Source organism: Gymnogyps californianus, chromosome 5, assembly GCF_018139145.2.
Source record: "Gymnogyps californianus isolate 813 chromosome 5, ASM1813914v2, whole genome shotgun sequence".
NCBI classification, from domain to species: Eukaryota; Metazoa; Chordata; class Aves; order Accipitriformes; family Cathartidae; genus Gymnogyps; species Gymnogyps californianus.
In genome coordinates this window covers 57,948,895-57,962,812 of record NC_059475.1, presented here as the reverse complement: position 1 = coordinate 57,962,812, position 13,918 = coordinate 57,948,895, and the positions used below count along the sequence as shown (strand labels likewise).

The 13,918-nt window shown below is 43.1% G+C and overlaps 1 protein-coding gene across 1 annotated transcript in view; it reads right to left on the bottom strand.

Annotated features, from left to right (window-relative positions):
• Positions 1 to 5,813, bottom strand: part of EVL (Enah/Vasp-like) — an 87,321-nt gene extending 81,508 nt beyond the window's left edge. Inside the window, 1 exon segment of the mRNA XM_050898372.1 lies at positions 5,777 to 5,813. Coding sequence (XP_050754329.1) covers positions 5,777 to 5,787 — 11 coding nt within the window. The 5' untranslated portion in view covers positions 5,788 to 5,813.
• Positions 5,814 to 13,918: the final 8,105 nt, after the last annotated feature.

The following is a 13,918-nucleotide window of genomic DNA, read 5'->3' as shown; positions in this document are numbered from 1 at the left end:
TGCTGCTTTAAGGGGCTTCCCTGAAAACAGTCCAGAAAATGTTCCTCTTATAAAGGTCAATGAGAACCTCTCTATTACCCTTTGTGGAATCCATTATTTTAAATGTAAATCAAGCAACATTGGTTTCACGAAGCTCCAGCAAAATTTTGTTATTTTTTGGGACCATACACCATTGATACTTATGTCAACTACACATAACAGGTAATAAATACAGGTTTTAGTCACGTTGTTGTGCATAGTCACATTCCTTCTTCATGAGAAGAGTCTGGCAGATATCAGTATTTATATACAAAGTCATGAGTGTAGCTTCTAGAACTTGCCTTATTTTACTAAGAATACACAAAAGTTACTGAAAAACGGGTATGTGTTGGAGAATATTCATCAAGTTTCACATACCTTTCCAAATATTACTAATTGCCCTATTGATTTTTTATGTTACATTAACATGCAAGCGGTCAGACTTGTCCACCTGGGTTTCCATCATAGGCAGTTACATGTAAAAAAGACAAAAACAGCATCATGGAGGGGTCTTAATTACAACATTGTTCGGGTTTGTGCATAACATCTACTCCAATGTGCTACACTTTGCTCTAGGGCAGATTTAAGACATCTTATTTATATGTGGAAGGGGTTCTTCCTAGGGACCCCCTCTACATCGAAATCCTAACATCCACCCCTATCTATTCTGAAAGCATTTTCTCCTCAGTGCTTTATATCTGTGGGGTGGCGAACCTCTGCACCAGGACCACTTGCTTACCTGAAGTTAAAGCAAATCTGCTTAACTTCATATCTGATAGAAGAAAACTGCACTGGGAAATCTTCATTCACAGCTCATACAATTCAATCCAGCATTCATTGTTGAGATTTATAGAGTATTGTTTCAATATTACAAAACTATAAATAAAAAAAAAGTGCAGATTATACTGTTTGCTTCACTTTGTGTAACCCATTTTGACCCACTGTCTTCCATCTCTTCTGTTTAGGATTCGTCTTCACAAATTAGCAGGTTAGGTGATTTGGAGTTAACCCTTCTTGCCCAGCCCCAGTGAGAGTGGGCAGCCAAGCACAGCACCTGGGCTGCGTGGCATGCTTGGGCTGGCCACACAGGTTTGCTGTATCCTCCTTGTTTTGCTAGCTACAGTGTCAGCAGCACTTCCAGCCTCAAATGAGTCATGTCAAGCTTAAAGGTACCAGTTAAGGTATAGAGACTACTGACTTCAAGGAGAGCAGTTGGGAGTAGCAATGAGGCTGCACTTCTAGACAGTGCTGCAATGAAGGCGGCTTCATCCAGAAATGTCTCTCTCTCCTCTTCCATCTGTGCAGAACTTGAAAAATGCAGTCCTTTCTTCCCGGCCCTTAGTAAATTTATGATTACTAAGGACTCATAGCCAAAAAAGAGCCACAAAGGACTGTGGAAAAGATAACACCGGGAGTCTTAGGGAAAATACCCGTATTTTTTGTGAATTATCACATGAGACTTAATGGGGCAGCTTGACATTACATGGCTGACTGCAAGTAATTAAATAGGAGGAGGAAACACAGGGGGGAATGAAATGACAGAAATGACTGTGGAGGTTGGCAGTGGGGGAGCCACGGATTAGGAAAAAGTCCTCCTGCTTCACTCTGCCTAGCCCAGTGGGTTATCCATATGCATTTGAGCAAAAAGCTCAAACTTGAACCACAAAAGACCTGGCATAGAGAATTAAGAGGAAAAAGGGAGTAAACCATAATGGTTGGACGCAAGTCTTTGGTGGAGAGACTCTGGAGGGTCTCCAAGGCTTTTCTCTCCTGTCCCAGACTGAGAAAAAGACGAGAGGCCAAGCTGCACTGCTCCCTCATTGACCTGTTTTCTCTACTTCCGAGGTATCTTCTTATGAATAAAACTTTTGCAGAGCGTGGTACTGAGTCACTGAGCCCACCTCTGACCAGCGGCCCCATGCAGAGCCTGCCGTGGCGCAGGGTTATCCCAGCCCTACCCGGGACTCCCCGTCCAGCACCAGCCCACCCAGAGGTCACCTCTCCAGGGGCAATGGGAGAGGTTTAAAATACTTTCTCCTAGAGCCATGACAATGTAATACAGCTTTTGGAGGGTCACCAAATCATGCTCACAAAGTGTAACAAATGACCACAACTAACCAACTTCAGAGCTAAAACACCTAATTCTGTGGGCTCTACTCCAGAAAGCCAGCTGGACCAGGAGACTTCCACTATCCTTTGTATTTACAGGCACAACTGTTTCCTTGGGGCAGAAATTCACTTAGCATAAACTGTGAAAGCTCCCCTGATAGAAATCAAGCTATCACGCTTTGAAACTATTACAGATCATTCTCTCACCTTCAAACAAGCTGTCTTCTGGTACTCTTAGGAAATGCAAACAGCTACTTTCACAAACATTTACCTTATTTTTAATTTCTTTTTTCCCATCGCTTTGCCCCATACACACTATAAATGATTAATAATTTAAAATTATTTTGGATTGACCTAATCATCCTTATTGGTGTCAGAAATTGTTAATACTACTTTGCCCAAAGCTTGTCCTACCTGGGAACAAACCCTCAGCACACAGAACATGCGAGATAACTCACAAGCCAATTAACACATCTCACTCTGCTTGTCCACTGAGTCTGCCTACAGAAAGTCACAGTTGTGTGGTTAAACCTGACATGCAAGAAATAGATGCTTATGCTGATTTAAGAAGCCGACAGAATTCTCTCAATATGTCAGCTTAAACAGCTAACGTAAATACAAAATGCTGTATATGGAGACGTGTGGTCTGTGCGGTACATATCTGTGTTAACCTCAAAATTAATAAGCTACAAGTCATGTTCCTGCAGCATTTAAAGTGTACTGCAAACTCTAGTGGACTAAGTTGTTAAACATTTTAATTGGGTTCACTACAACAAATATAATAATGACTGGGATGCAGGAAAGTGTTTCAGTAGTTATCTTTATTGAAAGAGGTGGACATTTCTGTCTGACAACTGGATTTACAGAAAAAAACCTGGGAGACCCTCTGAACACAAGTCAGTCAGGTCATCTGGGCTCATATAGACCATACCTGAGATCTGTGCTCATTACAGAAAAAACCTGCCAGAGTGCAGTGGCTCTCCAGCCTTCCCAGCAGCTTTGCTCATGACCCCGTTTCTCGTTGGGAGCCTCATTTCTCCAACACAACGTCAGTCATGCTTGTGACTCCTTCTGGGACCTCCTTTTTCAAAGTCTACTTCCCTCTGCAACCAAACCCGCAGGACAGTCGGTGTCACCATCGTTCGCCCTACCTCTGCCCAGAGCACTGAAGAACTTACTTCCTCAGCAACGCAGCAAAACTTCATAGTGAAACAACAGCATTTAGACGTTGATCAAACTAAAGGACAGTGGAAACCCATAGGGACTTTACATCCAGATAGGTGCTTTCAATCCTCAGTGACATGCAGACGCCTGACTATTTTCTAGCAGACATTTAGAAAAATAGCAGTCACAGTTTCATATATAATATGGAGGTGCCACAACCACTATCTCCATTTGCTTTTCTGAGTCCCATTTCCTGGACCCCTTGAAAAACCAACCCATGGACCCAGTGGTCAGAAGTCCTCAATTTGCACTCACTCCTGGTTGCCTGCCTGTGCAGAGAGACCTCCACGACAGTGCTGCCCTTGCCCCAGTCAGCCTGAAGTGAAACCCAGTTGCCAGGGGAGCTGCTATTTTTTGGTCTCCTGCTCACCTTGCATGTATGCATTGAAGACCTGCCTTTGGTGCTGGGCTTCGGCTGCATCGCCAGCGGGAGATGAGCCTTTTGCACTGAGCATCTGCTGCAGGTGCCTGGCCATCACCTTTCTCCACTGTTAAATTCCAGCATCTACACAGTTCAATATTAAATAATTACAAGAAAATAGTACAAATACAAACCCTCCTTCATAAGCAGCTCTCAAAAAGACTGATGCAGTTAACTAAAGTCATGACTCACCTGCAAGATAAATACATATTTTACAGAGCAGGAAATGGAAATACTGGCACCTACAGTGTTAACAAGAGTAAGATGAACACCAGTTCACCTCCACAAGGAAGAGTTTTTAAGAGTTACTCTTCTTTCTGCTAGCAATGAGACATTCATTTTGAGTTCTCCCTTATTACATTGGCATACCCAGTGGGAACTGCCATGTCCAGTATCTGTTGCAGACATCCATTGCAGACACTTCAGCAGGAAACCAAAAAAGAGACAGTTTATGAGGCACCCAGGTCTCACACTAAGCCAGGACTTTGGGAGATGAGTTTCTAAATTTGGGAACATGCATGCAATCCTGGAATGACCAGAGAAACTTGCATAACCTTCTGTCACCCCTCAGTGCTCTTGAGCATGGGAGAAGTGAGTAGAAATACAAAAAATAAATAAAGTATGCAAAACGATAACGCAGTGGAAGAGATGTTCCACCTGGGCCTGACTGTCAGTCCAGAATAGCTCAGTCTTCAGCACTGCCAGAGAAAGTCCGCGGAGAGCCCTGACCTCTCGGTGTCCGCCGCAGCACTTAAATAGCACATCTGCCAATCATCAGTGGAGATTTAGGGCCAGTGGAGTGACTGCAGATTGATGCCCTTGTAAGCCGGCACATCTGCTTAGTTTATGTTGCTGAGATTCTGAAACTATGCAGTGGAGTTAATTTTAACCCATCACTTTTCTGGTATGTTTTGCAAACTGAAGTGTAAGAATTCAAATGATTCTAAGGGGAACTCCAGTCATCAGTATCTCAACTCAACATCTTAAAAAAAGGCTTTAAGAGAACTGCTTTGCAAAAGGCACCTCATAGAGGAAGTGTAGTGATTCAGAGAAGTGCCATCGCTGCCAGGCAGCCAGACTCCCAGAGCCATGTCGTGCTTCAGGAAACTTTCCCTTCAACTTCCACCTGCTCCAACAAAGTCAGGTCACTGCTGGCTCCTAATGGAGAAACTCCACTGCTCCATTAACACTTTGATTCACACAACATGTCTTTCTGCAATGAAGTGTGGTTCACTTTCAGATTTTGCATGCTACCTTGAGGATATACTTTGGGAGTTCCTAAAAATAAGTATCAAGTAAATGTTTAGAAGTTCCTAAAAATCAAGTAAATGGCCTGGGGAAACGTTATAAACCCAATTAGTCAAAAACAGTAAAAAAGCAACTTGACTAGATCAGGTTGCTATTAATAAAAACTATTTCCCTTCACACTTAAATTACAGAAATAAAAACAAGAAGTAACTAATCTTGTAAAATACACATTATGCAAAACCCAAAACTGAACTGTCAAGTGAAAATACATGACTGAGGGCTCTCGCTCATGGGCCAGCCATATCCATATTTCAAGAGAACAATACCTTAAACAAAGGCTTTGAAAGATCATAATCATAACTAATAATCAGAGGCAGACTCATAAGTGAATACAGGAAATCAACATAAAGGTCTTTCATTAAAGCTAGCATTGCTTTGCCTTGGTTTCCCTTCAATCCCAGAAGAAATGCAAATAAACCTGTGACAATTCCCCTGGAGCTGACGGAGGCAGACCAGGAATGAAGGAGGCTTACTCCATCAAGTCAACCTCTCCTTCTCTGTCAGGGGATGCATATTAATGTAGCATTGCCATAAAAGCTTAATTACCATTTTATACAATTATAAATTATCCTATGAGGCTATGACCAAAACGCAGACCTTCTGCATTTATAACAATACATGCTCTCCTTCCCATCCAGTCACATTAACCCTGGTCAACAAATTCCCTGCCATTCTGCACAGTCCCCAGATACTTACGTGCCTGCCATCGAGGAAGACCCGTCAGGTAATCCTGCAGGAGTATACGCTCAAGTCCGGCACGTGTGCTTAAACCCAAATAGGCTATTTCACCTGATTGCTGAGCAGAAGACAAATTTGGCAGGGAGACAAGCCAGGAGTCTCTATGAAGGCTTATAATCAAAACAGGAAAGGGAAGCGCTATCGAGAGAGCAGAAGGGCAGGAAGTAACACTTACTTGTACGGCAGGGGCGGGGAAGGGACTTTAAAGAAGAAACGTATTCTTTCTTTCAGCTGATTTACCGAATGAAAGTCCAAACAATATAGATTAAGATTAGATGCACCGCCTTTGCCCCATTGGTGGCATGGATATTAAAAACATTTCACTTATTTTCTCAAGGCACAGGTTCACTGTCCAACAAAAAGCAAAACCAAACAAACCTCAGACCCAGAAGAAATTCCTATTATTCATTTATGGCATGGGCGTTTGCACAGTGCAGAACCAAAGCCAGGGGCCCCAGTGGTACCGAGGGCCCCCCGTCCTGCATCGCCGCCAACCTGGTGTTGCCCGCCGGCTGGCTGGGGGCCAGCTCCAGCCCAAAACTTGAACTGGCGTGGCACAGTGCCCAGGCTACTGCACGCTGACTCTCATTTACCATGGCAATACAGCTTTTGGACAGGAGCTACCTTACACCTGGCTAACTCAGGGTCCAGCCACAGCAAAAGCTTTTTTTTTGTTTGCTCTCCAACCCCGTTGTCCTGCTTGGGGGCATCACCATAAATACATGAACTAAGAAACGCATCTTCACAGAAGGAGATAATTGATCAAGTAGCTTATAGAAGGACAGGGGAGAAATCTCCACCATTGAAACAACAAGACAAAATTTGCTCCAAGGGCTATGTCAGCAGTGCGTGCCCTCCCTCCACCACCAGCAGCTGGGAGAGCCCCCGTTTGGCTCAGCAGCGGGCAGGCCCCCAGCCAGCAGGTACCTGGAGACAGCAAAGATGAGACTTCGTCACCTCTCCCCTGCATGCCTGCCTGCCCCATGCTAGGCCTCCCACAAACGGCATGCAGGATTTGGCTTGAAGTTACCGCTGCGGAGATCACAGCCATAAGGAGAAGGATACCTTATCTCACGGCTTCTGCTGCAGAAGACATGCCATCCGCTATTGCCTTTCAGGCAATTAGTTCTGTGTACCATCCTGTCTCTTTTTTAATTAGAGTGCCTTGCAAAACTAAGCCTCCTGGACCACGCTGTGCCTGCACGAGACCCCTGAAAGACTACAAGCCTTCATTTCCATCCTGCCACGAGCTGCCTACATATGTGTTTGCATGCATCCACGTTCCTGTTAACAGGGAGGTTGGTTTTTCCCTGCAGTAACGCTTCCACCTCCCTTGCTATCTCTGCAGGCTCTCGCTTGCCTGCTCTGCTGCTTCGTTAACTGGGCATTGCCATTTGGCTATGGCAGCAAGATGGCCTATTAACACAAATTGAAACTTCGCAAATTTAGGAGTAATAACTGGAAATACTGCAGCAAAAAGAGTGGAGGTCCTGGAAAGCAGAACAGCAGATTAATACTTTAGTGCTACCTTTCCTGGGGTAAAACTGCAGCAGTTTTGATGGGCTCCCTCTCAGAGGTGACAGGCCCTTGAGACAGATCATTCTTCTTTTCTCTCCATCCTTTGGTTTGGCACACTGGTACACATGGATGTAAACACCCTGCAAACACTGTCTAGTCTTCCCAGCTTCGCCTCAGGTTATGGGTGCACTACGGCATGAGGAGATTAACAGCAGAGGGAGAACAAATGCCAGGAAAACACGACAGGGAGAACTGGATGGACCCTGCCGTGGTCTGGTTGCAAGCAGAGAAAGCTGGGGTTTTCTTCCTGTTTTCACATGAAAATATCTTCAGGGTTTTTTTGTTAGCATGCTCACAAGTTCTCTTAACGTGTCTAAATATGTCACCTGTTACCTGCGATTACACAAACACGGACAGTGCAAATACAAAATGCAAACAACTGCAGATTAAACGACTGGATGTTCAGAGATCCCAAGTGCCTCTCCCTACCTCTGGCCATCACGAGCGCTCCCTGCCTGACAACTTTACGTCCTTTATCCTAATATCACTTTTTAACACACATTGCTTAAGAAAATACTCCTCCCATGACATTACTTGAGCCAGCCCATGATGTGATCCCAGGAAGGTAGTGCAGGATCAGCATGTGGAAGGGGGAAGGAGGGTTCGCACCCACTTGTGTGTCACTGCAGCGTTTTGCTGAGCCACTTTGTGCCCAGCCAGGCATTTCACAAACCAGGAACGTCTGATGCATTACCTAATCTGAACCCCGTTCCCTAAAGTACAATGCAAATGCACTACCTCCCTCCTGTAAACCATTGCACAAAATCTTATCTTTCTCACCTACTTTGATCCCTTTTGCTCATCTGCCCGAATTGGACCTGGAGCAGCCATGGTGCCCAAGTAACCTCCCAAAACACCCCACAAATGTCAGAGCTGCTCAGCTCTTGAAGACCTGCTGGAAACACAGCAAGGACCCGTGATTTTACCACGGAGGCAGCATGTAGCATCCCATGCACACGGGCTTTCTCTGGGTGTCAGCATCAGAGGCTCTGAAGTCTCCACTAATGAGAGCAAAACCTGCAGAGCCCTGAGGAGACCAGTCCTCAGGAGATCACACAATCCCTCACGTCCTTGCAGTGGTTTCAGAGTGCAACATAGACGTGAATAACCTTAGATCTCTGTTTAATATAGCAAGAAGAGAGGAGTGTAAGAAATAGGCTGAATTTGGCAAGGCACACCAGCTACATAAACACTTCAGTGCAGTTTCTGTTGGGGAGCAAGGGCTACCAATGCTGCTCTACCTGAGCAGAGGAGCAGAGCGCTTTTCACGTTCACTGGTTTTCCTGTTATAAAAGATTGCTTTCATGGTCCAACTGAAAGACCTGCAGAAACTATTTGTGAAATGGCACCTAGTAAAAACATGGGTGTCAAAATCTGGTTGATCTCACGGATGCTAGTGCATTGCCTGTTGAGCTGCAGCTTCTGATTCCTCTGCAGTAAATTTCTGTATGACCGAAGGGTTTCAGTTTTCAGCTGATGGGGGAAGTTTAAAACCCAACAAGAAATAAAGTTCTCACTGACATTTAAGCAAAGCTTTTTCTGTTGTGGGTTTGGTTTTTGGTTTTTTTTAATAGCTTTTTCTGTTTAGTGAAACATTTTATTATCACTTTTCTGGGATTTCAATTTTTTGAATGAATTTAAAACTTGACTTTATTTGGAGTCAAGTGGCAGTTCCTCTGTATAGCTCATACACTGCTTAAACTATTATTGTAGAGTTTGTCCATGTAAACAGCACTTTACTGCATGTATTAGAAAAGAAGGACATAACCTGAAAAATGCGTCTCCAAATAACTACGGACTCAAATCACTAATTGCCAGATCAGCCACCCTGGCTCCACTGTTCTAGGCAGAGGGGTGCAGGAACATGGACTAAGGAAAGATCTGAGCAGCTTTTTTATTTCTCTGATTTCATGTGTCTGGGATAGATACGGTCACTGATTTTGTGGGAAGGAGACAGCACTTAGTTGTCAGAATAGTTTTCCTGCTAAACCAAGCAGATATGATTCTCCTTACACACAAATACCAGCTACAATAATATCAGCTAGAATAATCTGGTTTTAGAGATTTCGTTCTCCTGAACACAAATACCTTCGAGCACACCAGAAGCCTCCCGGCTGCCCCCCAGCTCCTGCTAGCACTGTGCATGCCCAAAGCACAGCAAAGAGCAGGTCACTACTGACACATCCAATGTCACGCCGGGAAACAGTGACAGTGAGTGGGACAAAGCCCAGTGCTGCCTCAGTGCCCCCATCATAAGCCAAATTAATTTCATTAAGCACTACAGCATACATTCCAGCAGAAGTGCCTCTAATCACCCCTTTGCATTGCTAACATGCCTCCGTGGCCCTGGACTAGAAAGGGAGCACTTAGAAAAAAAGAGCACTCTGGGACAAATGACAAATAAGACCCAGTAGCTGATTTCTATCCAGTCCTCACAAAGGACCATATGCTGGATAAACAGATTATTTCAGTCATGTGTTGAGATCTGTGTGAGATCAGGATTCCTGAACACTGAAGCAAGGCTTTAGTTGCAATTATGTGAATATTCCCATAGGTTTCCGAGCAGCATGTCTGCTGGCCACGTACTAACTGGGCTTTCATGTTCCAAAGACGTCCAAGTACTGTATTTGCTTTCTTTTGGAGAGTTTCATTACCAGATGAAACATGATTTGTGTAAGAAGACAATAATGTTATATATTTTCAGTCCTTAGAGATACAGACTGAATGCAGAAAGGTGAGCGTCTCAGCCTCAAAATGACTCATCTCCAAATACAAAACCCAGTTAATTTTTAAGAATGAAATGATGCACTGTAGAATGTGTTGTGTATACTCTAAAAAGACTATTATAATCATAATACAAAAATAAAACTGTAACCACCTAAGAGCTTTCTGAAGGCAGACATGACTAAAATATTTTTTTCTTAATAAGCACATATTTCACACTTTCCAAATAACTTTTTATACATGTTTTTAATTCAGTGTTACTCCCAAAAGGCATCTTACTATATTGCACAAGATTCAAAATTTGCATATGGCAATGTCTTTCGTTTAATGACCTCATGACTAAGAAATCTGAAAGTTCACACTGAAACTGTACACTCAAATTTCATAAACTACACGACAATTGTATGAATACATGCACTAATGCTACATAACAGCATATAAAATATGCAGTTATATATTCAGATTCGCAAAACTAATTTCACAGCTGTTAATAGCCTTTGAATGTAAGACATTTCCTCACACACTGAGATTTGCAACTGCTAAACATGCTGATGAGACAAGAAAAATTCCTTGTCCTCAGAAAGTTTAACCCTGTACGTTAATGTATGCTGTTGCTCTCTCAAATCTCTTTTTTTCATGCTCTTCACTCATTTCAAAGGAGCAGGAGAGATACTGGAGAGGAGAGTAGAATATACTTATTTAGTATTATAAGAGTTAAAAGTAACTCTGCTAACTGCCACTTTGACAGCAAAACAATTGTTCCTGCACTGAGCATATTTTATAAATGAGAATCTTCTTCAGACTATTAATTTGGGATGCAATCCCATCACTGCTGAGGTCCAAGGAAGTTTTGCCATGGACTTAAAAGAGACAAGACTTAACCCTTCGTATAGGTCCATTCAAATAGTGGCAAATAAACATATGGCAGGAAAAAAAATATACCAAATCTTTTAAAGGACCTGAGATATGCAAGATTTGGGGAGCCCTATTTTTTCCTGCTGGGAAGCCCCTGACTCTCAATTCATGCAGTGCTCTTTCCTAAGATGATTTCACCTCCGCCCCCTCACTCCGCAGAGGGAACAGTCAGGACTCACCTGCTTTCAAGGGGACTGTCTATTTTGGCTGATGCAAACAGCTTAAGTATTGCATTAAGGAAATAACTGTATTGCAAGGAATTAACTCTGTGGCTGCCTTCAATTTTCCTCTCTATAAACTGTGATGAGCAATGGGCAGTAAGCCCAGACCCCACGTTAAGCAGCACAGAACAAGTTATAGACCATATGGAGAGAAATAAACTGCCACTTCATACACAGGATATCTATAATGCTTTTTTGCTTGAGTCAGCTAATTGCACATCCGCAAATCAGCACATTTATAACAAATGGAGCGTTATGATATCATGGGAAATTTATTTAACATGATCAAAGTTTGCCAGAAAAAGTTCCTCTGAAAGTATGAAAGTACTTAAGAGTCCTGAGTGCCTGGGACATTTCACAGTCTTTATTAAACAAACATTTCCATGTTGTTTCATGGCAGCCAGTGGTGCAAACAACCGTATCTTCTAAGCCTCCATGTCAGCAATCTCACTGCAGCCACCAGCATGGGCGTCTCCCTGCTGCAGGCAGAAGGCACCTCCATGCTCGCAGAACCAGCCACAGCACCCACACCTGCTCCCGCAGCAGTTAATTTACTGCTCCCATCAGTAGCCTCAGACAAAGCTTATCATCTCCTGTCTTTTCCAGAGGCTGAGAATTAAAAAGTACAGACTTTCAAACTCTCTTCTATACTGCAGATTTTAAGAGGTATACTTAGCTTTTCCACTAACTTTTTTAATGTTAAAGCAAATCAATGACCTTGATCTAAAGAGCCATTAGCAATGGTCTTAGTGTCAATATAAACTCACTTGAGGTATCAGCCAAAAAACATTCTCGTATTTATGTCACCAAGCATATGCTATCCCCCAACATTGCTCCACAGCAGATGTGTTTTCACTTTCAGCTTGCATTTTTCCTTAGACTTTTGTAAATAGATTATCACAAGTGCTTTCAGCAGCTGTAGGCAGTGGGCATTTGAACTGCATATGTTATTTTTCGTAGCTCCTAATTTATGGGGAGGTCATATAAATTTCTGGGGTTTCCATTTGAAACAAGGAGTACCAACTTTAACATAGTCTCAAAGAGAGATTAGGAGCTTCTTGCTCAAAACCAGCACTTGCTCATTTCTAGTACTAACCTTTGTTATTTAATGCTATCCACCACTAAGTAACGGAATACAAACGTCATGCTTTACTGAGCAGATAAGATACTTGCATCATGAGACACCTCTATAGCATGTTGTGGGCACCATAACCCAGTGGAAGTGTTTTTATCATAAGCCTTTTAGAGGCACATGGATGGGTGAGGAACAGCCTAGCAGGTGTGAAGATAAGGAAAGGTTTTCTGATGTAAGGGATGTTGGAGTGAAGAGAAGGCATGTAAAAACAGCTTAAGAGATTGGAGGGGAAGAAGGTGACAAAAAATGATCAGAAATTACATTTAACTGTATTTTTATTACTCGCAGTTCTTGAAAGGCATGTGCCTGCCTGATGTTCAGGTTGCCAGACTGAGAACATTTGACATTCATTTGACATCAAGAACAACTTGATATGTCATTTCAAGACAGCAACACCATCCCTTAAAAGTCAGGGCTCAAAGCACACCAGTAAAGTGAAGGCTGTGCTGTGCAGGATGGCAGCAAAAGCTGGTGAGCTCTACTGCTTAGGGAAGAAAGATGCAATAGGATGGCATTTGTTGAGGTTATAAGAGAACTAGAGACTAGGTTAATGCCAAGATGAAGAATGCCTGGCCTTGTTTCTACACTTGTTTCTGATATTTGCGCTTCTCAGAATAGGACAGGCTGGAAATAATAGTTGGCTTACAGACACAGGGAAACTTCAACTTGCAGAAGGATCCCTGAAGGTAGAATGGGTATGGTCAGCAGTTTGTCATGTCAACTCACCAAATCTTTCATTACCATGTAACACACTGTGGAGCAGACACACAGGGAAGCTCTTTCCTTTAACAACATGTCCTGGTTTCAGCTGGAATAAAGTTAATTTTCTTCCTAGTAGCTGGTATAATGCTGTGTTTTGGATTTAGTATGAGAACAATGTTGATAACACACTGATGTTTTAGTTGTTGCTAAGCAGTGTTTATGCTAAGTCAAGGACTTCTCAGCTTCTCATACTGCCCTGCCAGCAGAGGCTAGGAGTGCACAAGAAGCTGGGAGGGGACATGACCAGGACAGCTGACCCAAACGAGCCACTGGGATACTCCATACCATATGATGTCATGCCCAGTATATAAACTGAGGAAGTTGGCCGGGGAACAGCGTGGCTCAGGGCTTGGCTGGGCATTGGTCAGTGGGTGGTGAGCAACTGTATTGTGCATCACTTGTTTTGTATATTCTATTATCATTATTATTGTTGTTGTTGTTATTATTTCCCCCCCTTCCTTTTCTGTCCTAGTAAACTGTCTTTATCTCAACCCACGAGTTTTACCTTTTTTTTTTTTGATTCTCTCCCCATCCCACTGGGGGGGCAGTGAGCGAGCGGCTGTGCAGCACTTAGTTGCTGGCTGGGGTTAAACCACGACACAACAGTAGAGCATCCATATTCCTTCCACTTTTTTCATGTCTTACAGTAGATAAGTAGCAGCTTTTACAATAATCCCTTACAACATTTAACAGGATGCTCAGCTAGTTTTGCGTGACTCGATACCTGCTCCATCCTTGATGAAGTTGGTGGAAAAACTCCCGTTA